Source organism: Microcebus murinus, chromosome 12 (genome assembly GCF_040939455.1).
Source record: "Microcebus murinus isolate Inina chromosome 12, M.murinus_Inina_mat1.0, whole genome shotgun sequence".
Classification (NCBI taxonomy): domain Eukaryota; kingdom Metazoa; phylum Chordata; class Mammalia; order Primates; family Cheirogaleidae; genus Microcebus; species Microcebus murinus.
Genome location: NC_134115.1, coordinates 28055671 through 28082606, shown reverse-complemented (window position 1 = coordinate 28082606; position 26936 = coordinate 28055671). Strand labels below are relative to the sequence as shown.

The 26936-nt window shown below is 38.1% G+C and overlaps 1 protein-coding gene and 1 pseudogene across 2 annotated transcripts in view; both read left to right on the top strand.

Moving 5' to 3' along the window:
- Positions 1–16280, top strand: part of MAMDC2 (MAM domain containing 2) — a 161422-nt gene extending 145142 nt beyond the window's left edge. The window contains exons 12-14 of one of the 2 annotated variants that reach the window (XM_012736779.2): positions 6876–7135; positions 15028–15112; positions 15256–16280. In XM_012736779.2, coding sequence (XP_012592233.1) covers positions 6876–7135; positions 15028–15112; positions 15256–15320 — 410 coding nt within the window. In that variant the 3' untranslated portion in view covers positions 15321–16280. Of the gene's footprint in view, positions 1–6875; positions 7136–15027; positions 15113–15255 lie in introns of those variants that run through there. The other variant, XM_076008640.1, reaches the window with a different exon arrangement.
- Positions 16281–25483: 9203 nt separating this feature from the next.
- LOC105855685 (large ribosomal subunit protein uL30 pseudogene) lies at positions 25484–26257 on the top strand (annotated as a pseudogene).
- Positions 26258–26936: the final 679 nt, after the last annotated feature.

Below are 26936 nucleotides of genomic sequence, written 5' to 3'. Positions count from 1 at the left end.
GCACAGCTCAGAATCATGGATCTGTTGTGTGTCTGTGTGTCTCCACACATCACAGTTGCTGTGCCCAGAACAGATGGGGCCCTGATCTCCCAGTAGATCCATTGGAGCCCCCGTTTTGAATGTTAAACAATGACCCACAGAGAGAAAGTAATTTGTTTTCTCCAGTTAATAATCCCTTCCCCAGACTGGAATCCTTCATGCACAAGAACATGTGAGCCCGTCTGAAGCTTCAGTGCTGCGGCTTCCTGGCTTCCAGCCAGAGCTTTTGTTTGCAGAGACAGACAGTGCTTGAAGCCGGAATGTGGCAAAACTTGTCAACACACAGGGCTTTTCTCCGCTTTCTAAACACATATGAGGCAGACTGGCTCTCTGTGAACCTCTGATCTTTTCTGGGGAGAGAAAGTGTCATATGCAAGTCAAGAAGGAAAAATATTTGTAATCAAGAGAAATAATTAGTTTGTAGATTAGAGGGGTAAATTCTGACTTGTTGACAAATTTGGTAAAATTACTTTTAGGCATAGATATTGGTCTAGAAAGCTCTTAATCTATCTTGCCGTATAGAATATACATATAGTAGTCTCCTCTTTTCCACAGGTTCTCTTTCTGTGGTTTCAATTACCCTTAGTCAACGACAGCCTAAAAATATTAAATGGAAAATTCCAGAAATAAACAATTCATAAGTTTCAAATTATGCACCATTTTGAATATTGTTATAATGGTTCTATTGTATTATTAGTTATTGTTGTCAATCTCTTACTGTGCCTAATTTATAAATTCAACTTTATAATACATATGTATGTATAGGAACAAACATATATATAGGGTTCAGTACTATTCATGGTTTCAGGCATCCACGGGGGGCAGAGGGGTGTCTTGGAATGCATACCCTGAGGATAAGGGAGGACTACTGTATGTGCTCAAAATACAATCATACCCCGAAAGATATTTGCAAAAGCCAAAATTATTTAAGAAATGTAGACTATTGTCAGTGCCCCAGAAAGGCACTCACATTCCCCTGGATGTTACTCCTGTCTTCCAAAAGCAGCACAATTATAAGTCAAACAACACAGGAGATTTCTTTTCATATTTCATAGTGCTAAACGTAAAACTTTCTAGAACTGGAAACTAATAGCTAATAGTGTCAGCTTGATAACCCGAGCCCCAGAGGTGCATGAACTGAAAGCATAGTAGACTTCAGGAGTCACATCTATGGAGTGGTGTGTGGCCCAAAGAACAGAAGATGGGATGGAGGGCGCTGTGCAGGCCATCCCTGACTTAGTTAGAGCCCCACCCTCTGGGGAAGAGCTTGGCAACCAGCGTCATACGTCACCTTTTCAAGGCTAAATGAATTAGTGCGTTGGACCCATGGAAGATGGAATTGGAACCAATGATCCTGGAGGTGATTAAGAGTTTTGCTTTCTTCCAGGACCTCAGAATAATCCTGGTGGAGGTTCGTATTGTTATCACCAGGAATGCGCAGCTATCATCACTAAACCCAGGACAATTCTTGGGTCATCTCTCACTCGTGATGCATCTGTTGCTTCCTCTCTGTTCTGAAAAGATTTTATATTTCAGGGCCCTTGTAGTCTCTACTTTCCAATTCCCCAGTGATAGCATTTTTCAGAAAAGCCTTTTTTTTTCTCCCCACTTGAGAGTTTTATCTATAGCTAAGGTCCTTTACCTAAGTTTCAAGTGGGCCTTTTGAGAGATCCAAAACCAGGTGCAAAAATTTTTTCTTTGATTTTTTTTCTTGTTGCCTTAAAATAATTATTTTTGGAGGAAATGTTTTTTAAGTTAACTGTATTAAGGTATTATTTTAGTCTTTGGTGTCGCTAACTTCTGTATAGGATAGTATGGTGTATTCCTTTGTCCATAGTTACGTGATATACTATGGTCATTTTCATGGCTTGACCTTATTTTCCGTGGAATTAAATTAAACACACCTCTCTATTAGGATTGTGTATGTCCACATTTGTTTACATTGACCTAGCTTAACACATTAACTGCCAAGTGAGTTGTATTTAACTCACACTAGTTTTGAACCCGGGGCCTAGTGAAACATATGTAACTCACATGTCTCTACGTTGGTAGACATGTGAATTATTTTTCAAGTTGCATATAATTCATGCACAGAAAACAATAAAAAATTAAAAATTTTTCATTAAACTAGAAAGGATCATTTTGTTTTTGAAGTTTTTATTTTCATAAAAGAAACACTGTGGCCCCAAGGAAAATAATTATTTTTCTAGTGTGGCAGTCAATGTGTTAAACTAGAAAATGTTAAAGAAAAGAAAGTGCAATAAAGGTTCCTTTCATTGCTGAATGCACAAAAACTCCAGGGCTTCCTGTGTAGCAATTTTCTTGCCAGTAAAAGAATGAAGGTTATAAAGTCAAAGAATTATCGTATGTGTGCTCATTTTAAAAAAATGCATCAGATGGTGTGGAACTAGTTTGAGAACATTTGCTTCAATAAGATTTTAATTTTATCAAAACTTGTATCTGTTGTAGTTTTGCCTTTGAACATCCTAGTCAAGTGCATATCTCACTGGCAAGAACCTCACACATTTGGAGTGACCTTGGTGGAGCCACGTGCTCTAGAAACAAACTGGTTTGTGCTTAGAGCTGTGGAAGAAAATGCATTCGCTTACCCATTAAACATACATTTATTGAGCATCTACTATATCCCAAGCACTGTTCTAGGTCCCAGGAACATGGCAGTGAACCAAACAAGGAAAAATCTCTGCCTTTGTGAAATCTAGAGGGGTCTAGACAGACAAACATAAAAAATAAGAAATTGACATAGTATGTTAAGAGGTGATTACATGCAATTTGTTATGAAAACATAATAAATGGGGGTGTAGAGAATAAGGAGTGCCAGAGGAGGGGGAATTGCAATTTGAAATGGTATAGTCAGAACAGGTCTAATAGAAAAGGTAACATCTGAGCAAAGACTTAAAGGAGATAAAAGAGTGAGACCTGAGAATATCTGGGGGAAGAGCCAGAATTATAATATAACATGCAAAGGCCCTAAGGTAGCGGCATACCTACCAGATTACAGCAACAACACAGAGGCCAGCACAGCCAAGCAACACAGGATGAATGAGGAGAAAGGTTATAGAAATCACAAAGCTAATAAAATCTATGGGCATACCACTCTAAATGTGCCCAATCTTATCTGATCCCATGAAGCTAAGCAGGGTTTGGCGCTGATTAGTAGTAGGATGGGCGACCAGAGAGGTAAGATAATGGAATGCTGTGGGAGATTCTATAGGGCCCTAAGGCAATTGTAAGGGCTCTGGTTTTTACTCTGCAATGCTGAGACAATGGAAGTTTTAAACAGAGGAATACTAAGACTTTGCTTTTATTTTAGAAGAATTGCTATGGATACAGTATTGGGATTAGATTGCAGGGGACAAGGGTAGAAGCAGACAGACTAACTGGGAAAGCAGACAGACTAACTTGGATTAACGCCGTTGCGTGAATCCAAGTGAAAAATGATAGCAGCTCAGACCAGGGTCATAGTAGTGGAGGTGGTTGGAAGAGAAGTGACTGGATTCTGGATATATTTTTGAATGTAGAGCCAGTGGGAATTCCTGATGACCTGGATGTGGACAGTGAGAGGAGGAGAGCAGTGGCATGTGACTTCCAGGTTTAGGCCTGGACAACTGGACATTTAGTGCACTGCAAGCTGTTAGGAGTTTAGTTCTGAACATGGTCATCATGAGATGTCTATTTGACTAGAGGTGGAGGTGTCCATTAAGCAGTTTGAACAAGTGCAGATGTCAGCAAAGAGGTTGGAAATTTACATTTGAGATATAACAACATATGTGATATTTAAAGGCCTGAAATAAGATGAGATCATCAAGGGAGTGAGAATAGAGAAGTTCAAAAACTGGACCTTGGGGCACTCCAAGGTTAAGGGGTCAGGGAAGAGAGAGTGAACTGGCAAAGGAGTGACCAGTGAGGTGGGAGAAAAAGCAGGAAAATACAGTGTCCTGCCAGCCAAAGTAAGAAAGTAATTCTAGAAGTCAGGGGTCATCTGCTATGTCCCATGCTACTGATGGTACAAAAATGACTAGGACTGGAAACTGACCATTGGCTTTAGTGATGAGGATATCCTTGGTAAGCACTCCAGAACACTGACAATTTTTCTCCCTGTAGTTTAAAGCAGATCATGGGGAAATTGACAGCTATGTCACTTCCTCTAGCACGCCTCTGGACGAAACTATTGCCAAAGAAATGAAAAATTGAAATGGGATGTCAAATATCACATACCAGATCAAAGACACCACCACAATTTCAATTTCCTATGTAAACCAACTAGACTTCTAATTTAAATTTACTTTTGAGCAGGGCTTAAATGTGTGTAGTCTTTAGAGTACCCTAAGGACGTTTTGATTTCTACTTGCTCACTGTATCTGTGGATCCACAGCTAGCAGAGGTTTGTTGGCACTGTGGCTTACCTGCAGGCAACCTGAAGTGACAGACACAGAACACTGCCCTGATTCAGGTTCTCTGGGGTAGCATCATTCCTAAGCATGTGACTAGTTAATGGAGGCCACATCCCATGAGTTGGATAGCCCAGTTTTGCAAGGTGAAAACTTTACAGAGTAAAACACTGGGGGAAGGGTTTGCGCAGTGTATACAATTTAATAAGACCAATGGTGATTTCTCCCACTCCTTCAAAAAGCCTATAGAACTCCTTGGATCTGTGTTTGTGGAAATAGAAAGGAGAGGCATAGATGGGACTTCCAACCAGTTCTTGATGTGATATCTCATATTGCCATATTTTGGGAAATGATTAGAGTTCATTGATTAAACTATAAGGAAAGATACCCTTGAAAACATTTCATTTACATACATTATTTGAGATGTCTTTATTTTTCCCCTCAATTTCTGCATGAAATAATGAAACATGTTACTTTGCAACTATTATTTTTTATATCATATATGTTAAAAAAATCAATATTGCCAAATGTTTTAGTTTGCTTGGGCTCCCATAATAAAATATCATAGACCGGGTGGCTCAAACAATAGAATTTATCTCTCACAGTTCTGGAGGGTGGGGAGCCCAAAATCAAGGTGTCAGCTGTTTTGGTTCCTGGCAAGGACTCCCTTCCTGGTTTGCAAATAGCTACCATCTCACTATGTGCGCACATGGCCTTTCCTCAGTGTGTGCGCATGGAGGGAGAGAACAGATTTCTGTTGGCTCTTCTTATAACGGCATTAATCCCATCATGAGGCCCCCATCCTCATGACCTCGTCTAACTCTAATTACCTCCCAAAGGACCCATTTCAAAATACTATCACATTGGGGTTAGGGTTTCAACATATGAATATTGGGGAACACAAACACCCAGCCCAAACACAAACATAACACCAGAGAAGGCAATGAAATTGCATGCAAACATTTTTTGTGGGTTTTATTTTTCAAATAGAAGAGATCAAAACTTTTAATCAAATGATCCGAGGTTAAGAACTATTGATGTAGAGTTCAGAGCCGTTTTAAAAATGAACCTCAAGTGCACAGAATTATGTTACTGGTGCATTCCTCTAGAAAAGATCTCTTGCATTGCTATTCATGTATACCTTTATTTCAGTGACATGATGGCAATTGTTTAACACCAGCTGGCTCTCTTTGGGGAAGGGGTGCTGATTTCCATACATGTGCTATTTCTGTGGTGAAAATACTTTCCTCATGGCCCATTTCAAGCTTTCCATGTGAAGTCACTTGGAACTGTAAAGGATGCACACAACTGACTCTTGGGAGCCAGTATAAGCTGGCTCTCTCACACAGTTGCCTTATATAAATGCAGACTAATCCTCTTTCTGCCTGAAACTAGCAAATTAAAAAATAATCATAAAATAAAATTAGAAAAGGAAATTGGAAATGCAATTTAAAAATGTTATAAAATATGTTTTCAAGACTAAAAAAAGTGACACGAAAACTTTTAGGAAGTAAGCAGGACAGGAAGTTAATATTTGAATATGTATTACCTGTAGGCATATGTCGTATATCATTTAATTCTCACAATTCTAGAGCACAGGTATTATCAACTGTTATTTTAAAATGTTGAATATAGGTTCAGAGAAGATCATTCATTAGACCAGAATCACGTAGACAACAAATGTTAGAGTCAAGACTTGAATCCAGATCTTCCTGACTATAAAACACATGCTCTTTCCCCTAAACCAATGCCTGGAGGCTTCAGAATATTGTCCATGAATTAGTAACATAAATTCTGATGTGTTAATCACCATATCAGTGGCATAATTCTGGCATATTGATTATCTCCTATCTATTAAACTGAAGTATAAATCATTACATTTTAAAAATCATTTTGATGGTCTCATTTTGGTTTTTTTGTTGCTTTCTTTTTGAGAGAGAGTCTCTCTCTGTTGACCAGGCTAGAGTGCCATGGCATTAACCTAGCTCACAGCAACCTCAAACTCCTGAGCTCAAGTGATCCTTCTGCCTCAGCCTCCTGAGTAGCTGGGACCACAGGCATGCACCACCATGCCCAGCTAATTTTTATATATATATATATTTTTTTTAATTGTCCAATAATTTCTATTTTTTTAGTAGAGACGGGGGTCTTGCTCTTGCTCAGGCTGGTCTCCAACTCCTGAGCTCAAACAATCTGCCTGTCTCAGCCTCCCAGAGTGCTTGGATTACAGGTGTGAGCCATCACGCCTGCTGATGGTTTCGTTTTTGTAGCATATTTATTCTCCTTGGATTATACATACTCTCCAAAATTATAAAAGTCCTTTCTCAGTACTATAGTCAAATCAGCCATGTTTCCAGGAACACTATGAAAGAAGACAATATGATTTGTGTCCTTTTTAACAACACCTGCTCTTGAATTTCTCTCAAGGCTACTACATGTACATTGAGGCCTCCCACATGGTGTATGGACAGAAGGCTCGCCTCCGGTCTGGGCCTCTTCGAGGAGTCTCCGGAAAACACTGCTTGACCTTTTTCTACCACATGTATGGAGCGGGGACTGGTCTGCTGAGTGTTTATTTGAAAAAGGAGGAAGATAGTGAAGAGTCTCTCTTATGGAGAAGAAGAGGTGAACAGAGCATTTCCTGGCTCCGAGCACTGATTGAATACAGCTGTGAGAGGCAACACCAGGTAAGACAAAAGAGATAGGAATCAGGTGATGGAAAACAGGCATACTAAGCTTCTGATTTTCTTGCTACCAAAGAGAATATTTTGTTTTTCTTTGGGGTCATGGATAAAGGGAGGATTAAGAGTAAACATAATTAGTCTATATACCATTAAATCTAAGCAGCAAATGAGAAATTAATCAGAGAGAGAAAGCCTGGGAATTGAGGCATAAAGTGATTTTATTTTGCAATTCAATGATGAAAGTGTATCTATTTTTGTCTTGATGCATTATGGGTGTCAAATACATTTCGATGTATCCTGCAAATCTCCAGAACAAAGTCTCCCTTTCTTCTAAATATGGTATTACCTAATGAGTTGTTGCAGCTGCACCTTTCACTTGTCACTACCCACATGCATGTGAGGGCTTTGGTTTTAAGCCTATATTTAACAGTCAGTGTAAATAGTCCAGACTAAAGGTTTTTTTTGTTTGTTTTTCTTTTAAGCCTCTGCCCCATCACTGCACTGATGCAAAAGAAACTGAGAATCTTGATCCCAATCCTGGGACTCCCCACCCAGGTCCTCCCATGTGGTACAGATGAGACCACCCTAGATGATCTCTATCATAAGCAAATCTGGGCAGCAATAGGCAAGACCCTCTTAAATTCCAGGAGGTGAAGCTGAGCAGCCAATCTAGTCTGGACACCAGTAGCCACCTTCTGACAGCCACTGACTTCACTTACCTACCATGAACCAAAGCTCCAGAAAGCTCTGGGGAGATAAACTTCAGATTCCTAACTTGTTCTTGAAATTGCTGTGTAGAATTCTCAAGCGTGAGCTCCAACTAAAAGCCCAGCTTCCTCCTCATCCTTGCTTCCAGCTGATAAACCTCCTGAACCAGTGCTCTTCAGCTATTACCACTGGCTGCCTGGTCTAAGCCCAAATCTTCCTGGGAAAAGGTATCCAAAACAAGGGCTTTATTTTGCATTATCGTACAACCAAAAATCTAGAGATCTAAATGGGAAGGAATTGCAGCAGCTCAGGTGACCATCGAGGATGCAGCATTGTTAAAAACCGAATGAAAGAAGGCAGATGAGCCACTGTCTGGAAAAAGCTCATTATCTGGCCGGGCGCGGTGGCTCACGCCTGTAATCCTAGCACTCTGGGAGGCCGAGGCGGGCGGATTGCTCAAGGTCAGGAGTTCAAAACCAGCCTGAGCGAGACCCCGTCTCTACCATAAAAATAGAAAGAAATTAATTGGCCAACTAATATATATAATATAAAAATCAGCCGGGCATGGTGGCTCGTGCCTGTAGTCCCAGCTACTCGGGAGGCTGAGGCAGCAGGATCGCTTGAGCCCAGGAGTTTGAGGTTGCTGTGAGCTAGGCTGACGCCACGGCACTCACTCTAGCCTAGGCAAGAAAGCGAGACTCTGTCTCAAAAAAAAAAAAAAAAAAAAAAAAAAAAAAAAAAAAAGCTCATTATCTCAGCATGGATAAACTGTCTAGAAATTTAGTAAAAAAAATAATAGCCCCAGGAATGATTTTAATAGTGATTTAATGTTTCTTTACAAAAGCAAAGTGGACTTTGTTCAGGAACTTACTAATATAATTGATTACTATTCAGAGATAATGAATGAATTTTGTCAGGCTATTAGGGCACCCATATTACTACCTTATTCAAATGGTTCTCAAAGTGTGGTCCAGGTACCAGCAGCATCTGCAATACCTGAAATGCAAATTCACCTGAAATGCAAATTCTCAATCCCTACCTCAGAACTACTGAATCAGAAACTCCAGAGATTTCTGGGACCCCAGAAATCTGTTTTAATAAGCCTTCCAGGTGATTGTGATGCATGCTAAAGATAGAGAATCTATCTTACGCTGGACTACATGAATCTAAATCTTTGGTGGTGGCACCAGAGCATTGATATCTTTTTAAACTCCCAAGTGATGCTGGTGCACAAGGCCTCTAAGCTTTGAGTTCTGGAGATGGCAACTTCTCAGCATCTAAGTCTTGGAGATCAGGCACATGACCTTGCACATACTAGACTTCCTATGTAGCTGGTCATTTGAAGTGTTTTTGAGTATAGAGTAGGGAGGCATCTAGGGGTGTTCAATTTCAAATGGTACAAAATGGTCCTAGAGATTTATGGCTCACAGTCTGGAAAGAAGATTCCAGACTATCCATACCCTTAGCAGGAATTGAAAATATATGAATCTTCTCCTCAGGACTTAGAGATTCCCTTGGGAGTCCTAAACTGGTTCAGCAGGGAGACCAGGCTGAACCAGTTGCTCCAAACCATGCTGGTGTCTAATAAAATGCAAGTATACTTATACACACATAGATCAGCTGCCTTCTATGTGATGGCACTTACAGCTGTGCATAGTTCTCTCAATTGATCTTTTAGCTCCATTTTACAGATGAGGAAAAATAAATATCCAGCTGGTAAGTGGCCAACTGAGAACTCAAACCCAGATCTGCCTAGTTCCAAAGTGTGTATCCCTAAGCCACTGTTCTATGTTGCCTCCCACACAGAAGTTCTGAAATACCTTCAGTTCCCTATAGGTTACAAGCACTGGATGATTTTACAGAAATCTTGGACTCTCTGAGATTGTTTATACATTTTCAAAACGGGGTAATAATTCCTGCCATGCTGACATTGCCAATGTTAGAGGGTCAAATGAGATTATGTATGTGAAAGGGTTTTGTAAACTTTTTTTTTTTTTTTTTTTTGAGACAGAGTCTTGCTTTGTTGCCCAGAATAGAGTGAGTGCCATGGCGTCAGCCCAGCTCACAGCAACCTCAAACTCCTGGGCTCAACCAATCCTCCTGCCTCAGTCTCCCGAGTAGCTGGGACTACAGGCATGCGCCGCCATGCCCGGCTAATTTTTTCTATATATATTAGTTGGCCAATTAATTTCTTTCTATTTATAGTAGAGACAGGGTCTTGCTCTAGCTCAGGCTGGTTTCAAACTCCTGACCTTGAGCAATTCGCCTGCCTCGGCCTCCTAGAGTGCTAGGATTACAGGTGTGAGCCATCGCACCCGGCCGGTTTTGTAAACTTTAAAGTGCCAAAATATAAAGAGATATCACTGTTTCTAAAAATATTTCTCTTCCCAAGTCTCCTCAGTCTCTAATTTGTATCTCCATGGTAGAACTGACACTCTCAATAGCTAAATCAAGCATCCAGACTGAGCTCCTGTAGTTTGAGACCACAATGTCTCATTTTAATAAATATTTATTGATCATTTGCTATTCTAAGTGCTGAGGATACTGCAATGAATATAACATACAAAGTTTTTACTTATTTGGAGTTTACATGCCAGTGGGGGAGAGGTAGAAAATGTAAGTCAGAAATACATAATGCAACATCAGCTGAGAATAGGTGCTATGATGAAGAAAAAGTCAAGTTTAACTCATGGAAGTAGAGAGTGAAATGATAGTAATCAGAAGCTTGATGGGGGTGGGGGGACAATGGAGAGTTGTTGATCAAAGACTACAATGTTTCACATAGGAGAAATACATTTTGAGATCTATTGCACAGCAGGGTGACTATAGTCAATAATAGTGTATTGCCTATTTCAAAATAATTAAAGGAGTAAATTTCAAATGTCTCACCACAAAAAAATTATTAAATAGCTGGCCACAGTGGCTCAGGCCTATAATCCCAGCAACTCCCAAGCTAAAGTGGGAGGATCACTTGAGCCCAGAAGTTCAAGGCTGCAATGAACTATGATCATACCACTGTACTCCGGCCTGGGAGACACAGTAAGACCCCCATTTCTACAAAAAAAAAAAAAAAAAAAAAGAGAGAGAGAGAGAGAGAGAGAGAGGTAAGCAAGGTGATATTAATTAGCTTGATTTAATCATTCCACATTGTATATATATCAAAACATCACATTGTATCCCATAAAGACATGCAATTATGATTTATCAATTTAAAATAATGTTAATTTAAAAAGAAGAAGTGGTGGAGAAGGAAGAAGTCAAGCCAATTGATCAAGTGATGAGGCCAAAGAAATATTGGGATAATCATAAATGGCCGTGGAGGGCATAGTAAAGAGTTAGAAATTTACTCTAAAAGCAATCCGAAGCCATCATACAGCTTTAAGGCAATATGATCCAATGTATGTTTTTAAATTATGACTGTAGCAACTACATAGAAAGCACACTGCAGAGGGCAAGGAGCTACTGGGGGCTACTGCAGCAATACTGGCAAGAGGAGTAGTGGCTTGGGCCATGCAGCAGAGGTGAGGAGGTGTCCTCAGAAACCCACAGGACTTGTGCATAAAATGTGGAGTTTGAAGGAAAGAGAAGAGTCAAGATGGCTCAAAGTTTTTGGCCTGAGCAATTGCTAGAATGAATAAAGATGCCATTTAGTGAGGTGAGGAAGACTTTAGGCAGGGCAGATGTGGAGGAGTGAGGGCAATGTGTGCGGGAAGGATATTAATAGGTTGTTGGTTTTTTTTTTTTTTGGACATGCTAAGTTTTTGATGTTGATTAGAAATCTAAATGAGCAGGTCAAGAGTAGAATATGAGACTGGAGTTAGGGAAGTAAATGCGTACATCATCAGTGGGGGTGGGCAGGTGTAGATGGTTTTTAGAATGCAGTGGTAGTGCTGCTGCTGTTTAAGGATGATTCTACTGGGAAAATATGTGGGTAGCCTCCCAAAGACATTCCATTTGTCAGATTATCCTTGTAAGAGTAATGCATCAAATGGCAATTTTTTTTTTTTTTTTTTGAGACGGAGTCTCACTCTGTTGCCCAGGCTAGAGTGCTGTAGCGTTAGCCTAGCTCACAGCAACCTCAAACTTCTGGGCTCAAGCAATCCTTCTGCCTCAGCCTCCCTAGTAGCTGGGACTACAGGCATGTGCCACCATGCCTGGATAATTTTTTTCTATATAATTTTAGCTGTCCAAGTAATTTATTTCTATTTTTAGTAGAGACAGGGGTCTCGCTCTTGCTCAGGCTGGTCTCGAACACCTGAGCTCAAACGATCCACCCACCTCGGCCTCCCAGAGTGCTAGGATTACAGGCATGAGCCACCGCGCCCAGCCCTAAATGGCAAATTTTTAATCATGCCCCTTCCTAAGGGATTTATTAAAGTGTCGAGCAGAACCTGACTCACTGTCAACCAAAAGCACAATATCATTTTATTTCCTTTGGATTCCCTGATTACCTCTCCTCCTCTACTTTCAGGTGTTTTCTTTTTGGTTTCTTAGATGTTGATGCAATTAAAAAAAGTTTTAGACAAATTCCCAGCTCACTGAAGCATTTACATCAGTCATATGGTTAATTACACCTCTAACATTTTCTAGGAATTCCTATGTGCTTTATACTCAACTCAGACCTAGGCCTCCAAATTTTCTTGTTCATGGAGCCCTTAGTTTCAGTAACTTTTTCCTGGTGCCCCTAGACCAAAAAAAATATCTAACAGTTCCATTTATTAAGTACAGGGGTCCAAACAACTTAATGAGTATTTATGTCCAAACAATTTAGTAGCCATTTGAAAAACAAATATTTAAATTGAAATAAAAGGTAACATTTTTACCTAATTCTTAAATAACCAGAATTGTTTCCTAATGGAATGTGTATACCTGTTGGGCATTGCACAACTTCTCAAACCTTGAAATCAGGTGGGATATGCCATCCTTATTTAATGTTCTGCATTGATTTTTACTTGGTACTTGCTTTTAATTACAGCAGCTATCAAAAAACCCAGCTCTGTGAAGATATGATGTTATCAGAGGAATATAGATCAATCTAATGTTAAAACTTTGAATGATCTTGAACTAGTAGTTCACACAGTGTCTTCTAGATGTTGAGTACTGCTGTGTTTCCCTTGAAATTGCAAACTATCCCACAGCACCCATGTGAATACACTTGGGCACCCTGGGGTGCCTCAGCACACAGTTTGGGAACCAAGGACATACATTATCTTATTTAACCCTACATTTGTTGTGTTTACTCTCTAAATGAACAAGTATTCGTTCAGCAGTTACTAGATTTGGATAGATTTGGTTAGTCCTAAAGTGCAAACTAAGTCAGGTAAATCCTATCATCAATGTAGAAAATGAAGAGATGCTACTATATATCTATAATACAATGGGGAAATCATAATGCTATAAAATGGTCATCACTACAGTATTAAGGAAATTCAGAGGAGAAAGTTACATGAAATCAAGTGTTTGGCCAAGTCACAGCCTATTCAGAGTATAATTCCATCAGGTAATTGTCTATTACATTTTCCATTGCAGACTTGAAGATCAAAAAAAAAGATTTTATTTTTGTTCAGAAAGCTGAAATGTTTATTAACTGCACTCAGATGTCCTCCTATCTAGATATGTTGGGACACTTTTTCCCTCTTCTTGCCATTTATTTGGATTCTTGTTTAGGGTTGTATATTAACCAGGGTTCTCCAGAGAAACAGAGCCAATAGAAGATATAATAGATAGAGAAAGGGTTTATTATGGAAATTGACTCACATGACTATGGAGGCTCAGAAGTCCCACAATATGCTATATGCAAGCTGGAGGACACGAAAAGTTGGTAGCATAGCTCAAGCCAAGTCTCAAGGACTGAGAACTGGGGAAGCTGATGGTGTCGTTATAAGTCTGTGGTTGAAGCCCTAAGAACCTGAGGTGCCACTAGTGCACGTCCTGGAATCTGAAGGCTGAAGAACCTGGAGTTTGAGGTCCCAGGGCAGGAGAAGATGAGTGTTCCAGTTGCAGAAGAGAGCGAATTTGCCTTTCCTCTGCCTTTTTGTCTATCTGGGCCCTCAACCGATTAGATGGTGCCCACCCACAGTGAGTGAGGGTGGATCTTGTTTATGCAGTCCACTGATTCAAACACCAATCTTTGCAGAAACACCCTCCCGGACATACCCAGAAATAATGCTTTACCAGCTATCTGGATATCCCTTAACCCTGTCAAGTTGACTCCTAAAATTAACCATCACACATGTGTCCTTAGAATTTTTATTAATGATATTTTGCCACATGTATGTCATCAAAGCTTTTTTGAGTCATTCATTTCAAGGTAATTTCATAAACTTATTAATTATTCAATTTATAGTCTTTAATTGTGGGGAGGCTTTAAAAGAAATTAGTTTTAGGGCTTTCTTTTTGATTTGAATCATAAATTAATCCAAAGAGGAGTCATCTACTCATAAAATGAATAGAACAAATATATCTTCTGGACAATTTTCATTACCCATGAGCCTCCTTAGAGTATTTAGTAGTTTATTAACCGTTGTTGGGACTGCCTTAGAGTTGGTAATCTATTTTTCCTAGAACCAAAATATTTGATCAGTTATTTTCTTCTCAGAATCTACTGTTATGAAACTGTTTCACTCTTCTCCTTGGGCTCTGTCTTTGATGTCGTGGTATTTAACGTAAGCGAACCATTATCTTTGGTAAATTTAATTATTATGGCTTTCTGTTCATATATGGGTATTATCAGTCATACTATAATGAGTTTTTCTACTTAGTACTGGCATCAAGGATAGATTTGTGGAGAGCCCAAGGAAATTTAAGCTTCTGGGACCCTCATTTTCATGGGCCCTGTGTGTGCTGGGAGATGCTGGGAGTAGAGTGTTCTAGGTGGGGAAGGGAAACCAGATCACCATCAGAAAGCATTTCTCAGTAAGCATTTCTGGGAAGTGGTCTAAAGAAATCTCAGAAAAAAAGGGACCTGAATCTTCAAGACTCCATTAATTTATTGTGAGTTTCTTTAAATTCCAAATAAATATTCTCTTTAATACCTAAACTTGTATTTCTAATTTTGTACCCTTTACTTTAACAGCAACCCCAAGGGCAATCTAAGTTTTCAGATCTCAAGAGCCTGCATCTGCTTTGACCAGCATTGTTTTATCAGGATGACTCTATTTCTAAATTCAAATTTCATTATTTTTCAGATAATTTTTGAAGCCATTCGAGGAATATCAGTAAGAAGTGATACTGCCATTGATGATGTTAAATTTCAGGCAGGACCCTGTGCAGGTAATAATATTTTCCCCAATTATACAAACATGATTGATATGAATTTTACAATTCAATCTCAAACTAGAAGAATGCAAATTAAATATTTTTTTCTATAATAAAAAGTAAAAAAGCTATTATTGTGTATTTTTCTTTTCTGACAGAAATAGAAGATACAACTCAACAATCATCAGGATATTCTGAAGACTTAAATGAAATTGAGTACTAAGAAATGATCCGAATTGGATTAACTAAACAAAAACCATACCTCTCTTCAATCAAAATAAAACAAATGGATACTGGACAGTCTTAACCATTTCATAAGTTATAAAACAACTTCAGAGCACCCTTCTTCATTACTTTTGCAAAAAATACTGACTCAGGGCTTCTTTTTTTTTCTTTTTGCATATGACAACTGTAACTAGAAGTACAGGCTGCTGGTTTTGCATAGATCATTCATCTTAATTTTGGTACCAGTTAAAAATACAGACGTACTACATTGTAGTTATTTTAAAGTATGCAAATAAAAGGCACAATCAAAACGAGATGTGCTCATTTAAATCTGCATTCAGTGAATGTGTTGGGAGAAGAATAGGTGTTGTGGGTTTCCTTTTGAATTTCAAGTATCATAAATATTTTTAAAGTAAATAATATGGGATATCAGTAATATCTGCAGAATGAATGCAGTTTTTCATGGTAACAAGTTAGTCTGGGAAAATGAAGTCTTATTTTTTATGTTTTATTCATAAAAATAGAATATTAATTGTTAATATTTCCACCGTATGTGATAACAAAGGATCTTTCATGAATGTCCCAGGGTAAGTCACTATTAATTAATGCTGTATTACAAGGCAATGCTACCTTCTTTTTCCCCCTTGGAACTACCTTTGAAAGTTACTTTGAGCACATAGATAGAAATTGCACTCATTTTTGTAAAGCAAGCTTGAAAATGTTTATGTACACATACCCAGCAATTTTTATAAACTTGTTAAATAATTTTACTGATTTTTATAATAAATGTTTTAAGGTTTTGAGTAATATGAATTCAAGCAGATATCCTAAATGCTTTTTATTTACTTGTTTAGAAAATTGTATGTATATGTTTGTGTACTCAAACAGCTGTTATGAAATTATAAAATTACCTAATAAAAGGTCATTTGAAAATCTTTTCACTAGCAATTTACTCATTTCTACATTATTTTTCTTTATTAGACTATCTTCACTACGTAACTGCAGATTCTGATTTGAATCTCCACTCTGGCACAACAGAATCTTCTTAAGCCTTTTTATTAGTGATATAAGCACTGCATTCATTGATACAATAATTAATTTTTAGAGAGTGCTTTATTTCATATAAACAATCTCAGTTTTTCCCCAAATTTTATCTCATTAGGATGCAAATTCTATGAGAACAAGGATTCTTGCTGTTTTGTTTACTTTTGTATTCTCAGTACCCAGAAAATATCTGATATATAGTAGGTGCTCAAAAAAAAAGTACTTGTTGCATGAATAAATGAATTTAATCTTCCCAACATCCCCTGACATGGAAGTATTATTAGACCTTTGATAGGTAAGAAAACCAAGTCTCAGAAGAGTGAAGAAATTACTTAAGCTTCTGCAGCTGTTGATTGGAGGCACTTATGAGTCCGGCCTCTCTGACCCCAAAGCCTATAACTCTTAGCTACTTTGTGTGGCCAAAAGTCCATTGTTCTCATGGAGTTGGGAGGTGTTCCTGCCCAAGGGTGTTACAACCCATAAATTAGTCTTTTAAGAGTATTATACCTCTCTGAATGCCACATTACTCAGAAAACAAAAAATACTCAACTATATGAAATAAATATCCTAAGGTTTGTGGAGAGAATAAAATAAAATGTTACAATAAAACACAATTTTGTGAATCAAATCCTTTCTAGTCATGATGATTAATTACTGGTAGTAGAGGAAATCTCTAAACAGAGTTGAAACATTGGGGAAGGAAGATTGCAAGATGATGACCAAGTCATCTGCATATTAGGCCAAGCACCATAATTCCCTCAAAGCATCATTCTTGTCCAGAGCTATAGTTATATTTGCTGAATAAAGGAATGAAGATTGTGCCTCCAGAACCTAACATAACATCTGGTACATAGTAAGGAGTCTATAACACATGGTGAATGAATAAAGTCATTCACCACCTCCTTACTGATGACATAAATCCCAATAGTAATAATGGTAGCTAATGTTTGTTAAATACTATTTTCAGACATCATTCAAAAGCCCATGAAGTAGATACTAGTAATGTTTCCATTATATAAACAGAAAAACTAAATCTGTCCAAGGTCAGTAGATAGTGTAGGGCCTGGGTTTGAACCCAACTCTGTTTCACTGCCAAATTTGTGCTCTAATCCTTATGAGATTGCCCCCTGAACCTGCCAGCTCTCCTACTGACTCCATGCCCAATACTGATTTAAACTCCAGGCAAAGGTTCCAAGTTTCCCTCTTTCAAGAGGATTTATAAGCTACCAAAATTGTCCCTAAGGTTGCTAAACCAGGAATACTATTAATACTTCAGACACCAGCTTTGGGAATTGAAAAAAAAAAAAAAAGGTGTGAGTAGGGTACTGGGTATTGACTTGGGGCAGAAAGGAAGGAAGGAAGAAGGTAATAATTACCAAATTGTAAAGAAACAACCCAAAGTTCATCTAAGAGAAAAGAAGAGGTGGAAAGTGAGCTGATTAACTCTTCCCTTATTTGTGCTCCTTTTGCAGGATTCAGTTGTTTGTTGCTTTTCTTCCCTTTCCAGGTTGCCCTTTATATTTCACTTGGATGAAAACAGGAAGGATCATCAGCACAGTATAGTTTTCTCAGCTTTAGAAATGCCCAAGGGGAAGAAATACCAGCTGATAGATACTGCTTCACAATTAAGCCTAGTGCTTACATTTATTCCAATTCTCAGCAGCACCTAAACACACAACTGCTTTAGATAGAAGTTACTTTCTCAGATTGTCTTCTCTCCTGTAATTTGCTGTCTGGGGTGGAGAATATTTGTGTATAGAAGAGAGTGAAGGAAAAGGTAGTGAAAAAATAGTGTCTCTGCTGCAGGCCCTGGTTTAATATAGAAGAAGAAAAGGTTCAACAAAGATTTCTCGAGAAACCTAGGCTCTAGGCATTGTACCAAGCATGGATGTTACAAAGATGTTCACAGATTAATAAGGAACACAGAGATATAAACCAGTCAGCACAAATCAGAGTGCTAAGTGCAATGTGGTCATATGCCCAGGGTGCTATGGGAAGGCCTTGGAGGGGCACCCACCCCAGAAGGGCAGGGGCAGTCTTCTGGCTGCAGTCTGGGGACAGTAATGAAAACCAGGAGGGACCCTCTAACTCAGTGTCCCAGATATCTTGATGGCTTCTCTCATTCTCTAAGGGCAAAAACCTGTGCTCTTTGATATGTTTCCCTGTGTGATTTAAACAGAACGGGGGGGGGGACCCCTAAGATTTTATAACTGATAATTCTAATGATGCTGCATTTTCAACATGTGGACTGCTATGAAGAGGTAAAACAACACAGTGATTAAGTGGATGGTTTCCAATTCTAGGCTGTTTCAGTTTAAATCCTGGCTCTGCCACTTACAAACTTTGTGACTGAGGTGAGTCACTTACGCCCACGCTGATACCTTTCCCCAGTCTACAAAATGGGGCAAATACTTGTCCCTACTTCCTAGGAGAGCTGTAAAAGTTAAATGGAAATAATACATATAAGCACTTAGAACAGTCTTTGCCACAAAAAAAAAGCCATTCTATTTTATATTATTAAAGCCATTCTAGGTTTCAGTGAAATTTCAGATAAATCCTGGTTATTTTTATATACTCTTTTTTCTACAAAGGAATTGTGAGTTTATAGTGCCATCTTAAGGATAAAGCAACCATATAATCTTGTCATTTTATTGTCTTCTTTTTCTTTATTTACTAGCCGTACGAGGCTTATTTGGACCAGCGGCTGGGCAATGTCATTCCCTGTGTTCTTCTCACTCCAGCCATTGTTGATGGTTCTTTGGGGCTCCCAAGCCTGTGTACATGCCCCCAGCAAAAACGATCACGCTAAACCCAACCCCTTGTTTACTTTCTCAAGAATGGCCACTTATTCAGTTTTGTACCCCCACTGCCTAGCATACTGAACAAATATTTGTGAATTAAATAAACAAATGCCCAATAAAAGCATTTAGTTTAGTGCAAGCATACACGTGTGTTCCAAAACTCACGTGGGCTATAATGGTTCTTTCTGGTCCATTGAAATTTCATTGGTCTTTTTTGTATATTTGTTAGGACCTTACTCTCCCCAGATAATCCCATCCTCTAACATTTCATAAACCAACTTGCATATTATAAAATAGGCAGTGTATTCAAACCCAGATCTTTCTTGCTACTAAAAAATAGCAAGAAAGGGTGAGGGTGGAAGGAATGAAGCAGATACGGAAAGGCATGTGAGATTTTACAATGTATACCTAATAGATATCATGTAAATATATTGCTTATTAAAAATTAAATTTTTTTTTTTTTGAGACAGAGTCTCGCTTTGTTGTCCAGGCTAGAGTGAGTGCCGTGGCGTCAGCCTAGCTCACAGCAACCTCAAACTCCTGGGCTTGAGTGATCCTTCTGCCTCAGCCTCCCGAGTAGCTGGGACTACAGGCATGCGCCACCATGCCCGGCTAATTTTTTATATATATATCAGTTGGCCAATTAATTTCTTTCTATTTATAGTAGAGACAGGGTCTCGCTCTTGCTCAGGCTGGTTTTGAACTCCTGACCTTGAGCAATCCACCCGCCTCAGCCTCCCAAGAGCTAGGATTACAGGCGTGAGCCACAGCGCCCGGCCTAAAAAATTAAATTTTAAAATACAGCGAGAAATATATACTTAAGAACATGAAGTATTCTGTATGGCAAAATGAACATCTGAACCCTCCCCTGACACACACACACACACACATACGTGTGCACACACACGCACACACACACAGAGTAAACCTTTAGAAATGCTTGGTGTAATATGACAAGCTTTGTTGTAAATGAGTAACTAAGCTGGTAAGAAAGGAAGGCAAATGTCCAACCACCCTCCACACCATCCTCCAAGAGTGCTGAAGAGCAGAGATGTAGGAACATAAGCTGACACCATAACTACCAGGAGGGGAGTTGTCAGTCTTGGTAATGTGGAAGCTTAGGCTCTCATACCCATAAAGGGTTCATAAAAAGCCCACCAAAGGTGGGAAAGATAGAACCAAGTCTCCCCAAATAAAGTTAAGACTTTAAGGAGCCACATTATCACTACAAGGGTAAATCAGAAAAAAATAATAATAAAAATCTCGTCTCCAGCACAGGAAAACAACCAGGATGCTTACCTTTCTCCATCTAGACTGTGAAGTGGGCATAAGGATTCTTCTTTGAGAATTCCTAATTATGTTACATAAGTTTGGAGCAAAATATTACCCTGCCAACATGATCTGGAAATCCAAAAGCTCAAAATTTAATGTGAAAATATGTCCCTGGCTAGTGATAGTCTTGGGGCACCTGGTAGAAACTAATATAAACCTTCTTTAAAGGATCATTCACTTCATATAGGCTGCACAGAGTTCCCACATATAAAAGTGCACTAAAGGTCAGGCATGGTGGCTTATACCTGTAATTCTAGCACTCTGGGAGGGTGAGGTGGGAGGATTGCTTGAACTCAGGAGTTCAAGACCAGCTTGAGCAAGAGCGGGACCCCATCCCTACTAAAAATAGAAACATCAGCCCAGCGTGGTGTGCGTACCTGTAATCCCAGCTACTAGGGAGGCTGAGGCAAGAGAATCTCTTGAGCCCAGGAATTTGAGGTTGCTGTGAGCCAGGCTGATGCTGCGGCACTCTAGCCCAGGTGACAGAGTAAGACTCTGTCTCAAAAAAAAAAGAAAAGAAAAGAAAAAAGAAGTGCACTAAAGGACTCACAATCCAAATTTACAAAACATTTAATGAAGCAATCTACTAAGAGCAAAAATCCACTGTAAACAAACAGCAGAATTGGATACATAAGACTTTATAAAATGGAAATTTTTGATAGATACTTTAAAATAAGTATCTTTAAAATGATTAGGAAAAAAACACTGAAAATATAACAAAACCAATACCCTATGAAAAAGCAGGTAGATTTTAAAGGAAACCAAATAAAACTTCTATACATAAAAAATATAGTCATTAAAATTAAAAATTCAGTGGAAAAGGCAAACGACCAATTAGGCATATCTAATAGAAGAGAACTGGTGAACTGGAATATAAAGTAATAAACTAGAGTGCAGCACAGAGAGATAAAGAAATGGAAACTACGAAGAAGAAAGAGAATGAAAGTCCAATGTATTAAAATAAGAGTTCCAGAGAAAGAGAATGGGGAAGAGATAATATTCAAAGGGAGAATATTTGAGACTGTTTCAGACTGCTTATAGATAAAAATGTTCCAAATCATGAATTCCAGTAAATTGTGAGCAATATAAATAAAAATAAATCTATATCTAGACACATCATTATGAAATTATAGAATACTGACAACAAAGAGATTTTAAAGGCAACCAGAATGAACAGACAGATGAACTAGAAAGGAATGAAAATTAAACAAAATCAAACTCATCAATAATGAATGAAGTGAGAAGACAGTGGAATAAAATCTTTAAAATGTTGAGAGAAAATAGTGTCAACTGGGAATTTTCTTATCAACAGTAAGGACAAAATAAAGCCATTTTCGGGTAAACAAGGAAGAAAGTATGTATTTTTCACATATATGTATATATGTGTATATAAGTGTATGACTGTATATAAAAGAAAGTAAAAGTACCACATATCAAAAATTATGGGATATAGCTAAATTAATACATAAAGAGAATTGTATCACTTTAAATAATTAACTTAAAACAGAAAAAGACAGAAAATTATTGACGCAACCATTCAACTCAAAACATTAGGAAAAGAACAGATAAAATCTACTCAAAGTAAAAAGGAAAATATAAGGAATATAAATTCATAAAATAAAAACCAAACATCCAGTAAAGAAAGAGTCTGTACAAGCATCTCGAGAATTAGACTAACAAATTAAAAGGGAAAGATAGTAAGTAAAGAGGACCCCTACCCTGAGGGCCCGTTCTTGTTGTTTTAAACATTCCATGAACCTTTTCAAATTCTGCTGCACGTTTAGAATACCTATTTTCATATCCTGTTCTTTTTTTTCCCCCAATATATATGAAAGGTTTAAATTTTTTTTATTTCAGCATATTATGGGGGTACAAATGTTAAGGTTATGTATATTGCCCTTGCCCCCCCTCCTCCCTCGAATCAGAGTTTCAAGTGTGACCATCCCCCGGGCGGTGCACATCACATTCATTTTGTGTATACACACCCATCTCCTCTGCCCCCTCCCATCTGCCCCGACACCCAGTAAATGTTATTCCTATATGTCCACTTAGGCATTGATCAGTTAATACCAATTTGCTGGTGAGTACATGTGGTGCTTGTTTTTCCATTCTTTATTTACATCTTATATGGGAGTTAGATGGTAGGCTTGAAGGATCAAGAGAGCTGTTTCCAAACCCAGCAAGAGCTGTAGCTATGGGACAAGTGCTGTGTGGCAGAGGCTGGGCCATAGGTAGAGGAACACAGCCACAGTCACAGTGCAGCCATGCTCCGATCTCCTGCTAGGAGCCTGCCACTGGCCGATCAGGAGTCAGAGGGCAAGCAAGCCATCATGTTGCAGATGATGCAGACATTAGGCTCCCGGAGCGCAGAGCAGGTTCAAGAGGGATGAACAAACTATATAGAGGTGCAAGCAGGAAAAACCAGCACGGAATCTTTACTCTTAATGATTTCTCTCATCTTAGCACATTATCTAGAATCTCCAATAGTGAGGACTGTGACATCTTTCTTTTGTTCTTAATGAAAATGAATCTGAAGTATCCCTGTTAATTACGATGTGCACTCTAGGTTTTTGACCCGTAGCATTTATCAAGTTAAGAAACTTCAGTTTTCTAAGAATTTATTACAAATGACATTGAACTTTATTAGATGCTTCTTTGCGTGTGTTGAGATAATTATTTTTCCCTTTAATCCATTAATATGATGAATTATATAGATACATTATATATTTATAGATACATTATACATATGTATTATATATACATTATATATTTTCTCCATCTTTTTTCTCATTTAAAATGTTTTAACTTTTTATGTGAAATATAGCTGTAAAAGTGTACTTAAATGTACACTTGTACATAAATAAAATGCATTTAAATGTACTTAAATGTTGACGAGTAATATAATAATAAAATGAACACTCTTATACCATTGATACAGCGTGAGAAATAGAACAAATTATCAACAACTTAGAAGCACTCTGTGTGCTACTCTCTAATCACATATCTTTTCCTCTTTCAGAGAGGTAACCAATTTCCTAAAATTCATGTTAATCATTTTTTTACTTTTTCTTTTGTAGTCCTAACTCCCATAGGTGCCCCCTAACAACATATTGCTGGTTCTTAAAAATTATACCGATAAAATCACCATATATGTATTCATCTATAATTTGCCCTTTTTGCTCAAAATCATGTTTCTGAGATTTAGTCATGTTGAATTTCTAGCTGTAGTTAATTCATTTTCACTATGGCATGGTATTTCATCAAATGATTATGCTGCAATTTATTGATCTACCCTTCTGTTTACGAATGTTTAAACCATTTCTAGTTTTTGCTATTACAAGCCATGCTACTAAAATATTCTTTTACAGCTACTCAAGTACCCAGGTGAAAGAATTTATTTTGGTTACATATCTAGTGTGTGAATTGCTGGTTTGTAGGATATGTACAATTTACCAAATGATAAAAAACTGTTTCCCAAGTGGCTGCACTAAGCTACACCACCCTTTCCAGTATAGATGAGTGCCAAAGCTTGGTAGCATCCAACTTTTTAATTTTTATCCATACGATCATTGTGAAATTATATTTCATTGAGGTTTTAATTGCATTTCTCTGATTATTAATGAAATTCAGCATCTTTTCATATATCTCATGACCACTCATTATCACCTTGTGCAAGACACCTGTTTATTTTGCCTATTTGCTTATTGAGCTATTTGATTTTTTCTTACAGATTCATAGAAATTCTCTAATATTCCATATACCAATCTTCTGTTTGTTTTAAATGTGGCAAATTTTTTTTAGCTTGTGGCTCTCCACCTCATGCATATTATGGTGAATTTGATAATTAAGGCCTTACTTTTTAATGTATATGAATTAATAAACCTTTTTTGTTTATGGGATATATATATAAAAATACATATTTGTCTTATTTAAGAAATTGTTCTCTATCCTGTGGTTTAAAAAATATTCCCAAATGGTTTCTTCTAAAAACATTAAACTTTTGCCTATTACCTTTAAGGCTTGAGATCTAACAAGTTTGCTGAGCTCTCTATTACTTCTCAGAACAGACTCTACAAATTTATTCGTTTCTGTTACTGATGTAACAAATTATTACAATCTCTGTGGCAAAAAACAGCACATATTTATTATCTTACAGTTCTATAGGCCAGATGTCTGAAAATGAGTTTCATGGGGCTAGAATCAAAGTGTTAGCAGGGCTGTGTTTGTTCTAGAGGGGAGAATTCATTTCTTCCCTTTTCCAGCTTCTATGAGGCTGTCTGAATTCCTTGGTTCATGGTCTCCTTCCAGCTGTGGCATTGTCCTAGTTCACTTAGTGTTGCTATAACAGAATACCTGAGGCTAGGTAATTTATAAAGAAAAGAGGTTTGTTTGGCTCACAATTCTGGTGACTGGAAAGTCCAAGATCAGGCAGCTACATCTGGTGAGGGCCTCATGCTGCTTACACTCATGGCAGAAAGCAGAAGGGGAGCAGGTGTGTGCAGAGATCACGTGGTGAGAGAAGGAGCAGGAGAGAGAAACTGAGGGAACCAGATTTGTTTTAACAACTGGCTGTCTCGAGAACTAATCCATCCCCATGAGAGTGTGGACTCACTCACCCGTGCAAGAAGGCATTAATCCATTCATAAGGGATCTGTCCCATGACTCAAATACTTCCTACCAGGCCCCACCTCTCAACAATGCCACATTGGGGGTCAAACATCAACATGAGTTTTAGCAGGAACAAACCACATCCAAACCATAGCAAGCATCTCTTGTATCTGCTTTCATTGTCACATCTCCTTCTCTCTGACTGTGACCCTCCTGTCTCCCTCTTATAAGGATTCTTGCAATTACTACACTGGGCCCACCTGGATGATCCAGGATAATCATCCCATCTCAAGATCCCTAATTTAGTCATATCTGAAAATTCCCTTTTGCCACATAACGTAGTCAAAGAGTTTCAAGAATTAGAATGTAGCTCTTTTACGGCTGGAACCATGGAGGGCGCAGAAGAGAAGAAAAAGAAGGTTCCTGGTGTGCCAGAAACCCTTAAGAAAAAGCGAAGAAATTTCGAGGAGCTGAAAATCAAACACCTGAGAAAGAAGTTTGCCCAAAAGATTCTTCAAAAGGCAAGGAGGAAGCTTATCTATGAAAAAGCTAAGCATTATCACAAGGAATACAGGCAGATGTACAGAACTGAGATTCGAATGGCTAGGATGGCAAGAAAAGCAGGCAACTTTTATGTACCTGCAGAACCCAAATTGGCATTTGTCATCAGGATCCGTGGTATCAATGGTGTGAGCCCAAAGGTCCAAAAGGTGTTGCAGCTTCTTCGCCTTCCACAGATCTTCAATGGAACCTTTGTTAAGCCAACAAGGCTTCAATTAACATGCTGAGGATTGTAGAACCATATATTGCATGGGGGTACCCAAACCTAAAGTCAGTAAATGAACTAATCTACAAGCGTGGTTATGGCAAAATCAATAAGAAACGAATTGCGTTGACAGATAACGATTTGATTGCTCGATCTCTTGGTAAATATGGCATCATCTGCATGGAGGATCTGATTCATGAGATCTATACTGTTGGGAAACGCTTCAAAGAAGCAAATAATTTCCGGTGGCCCTTCAAGTTATCATTTCCACGGGGTGGAATGAAGAAAAAGACAACCCATTTTGTAGAAGGTGGAGATGCTGGCAACAGGGAGGACCAGATCAATAGGCTTATTAGAAGAATGACCTAAGGTGTCTACCATGATTATTTTTGTAATCTTGTCAGTTAATAAACAGTGACTGCTTTCAAAAAAAAAAAAAAAAAGAATTAGAATGTAGACATCTCTGGTGAAGGGGCATTAGTCTGCCTACCACAATTTTCTTTTGCTATTAGATCTGATTTCTTAATAAGGCCATTTTGGATTTTTTCCTTTTCAACTTTTCTATCTTCTCCATTTTCTTAACTTATTTTGCAGGTGAAAATATCCAATATAGTGCTCAATAAAGGTAGTGATATTGTTATCCTTCACTTGTTCCTGAACTTAAGAGAAAATTTCATCATTGAATTTGAGTTTACTGAAGGTTTCTGAAGTTGCCTTTTATTGGTTAAAGGAAATTTTCTTCAATGCACAGTTTTCTATAATTTTTAACCATAAATTTGTGTTGAAAATTATTGAATGCTTTTCCTGCTTTGATCTTTCTCCTTTAATCTTTTAATGTGATGAATCACATTGATTTGCTTTTCTAGTATTTAATCAACCTTGAATTCCTTCAATAAATTCAATTATATCATGATGTATTTCCTTTTTTGGACATTGCTAGATATTTTTATATATGTTCATGAGTAAGATTAAAAGAAAATTTTCATTTCTTTTCATTTCTTTGTCTGATTTTAGACAAGGTTAGACCTAGAAGAGGAGCTAGAGAGTGTTCCTTCTTTTTCTA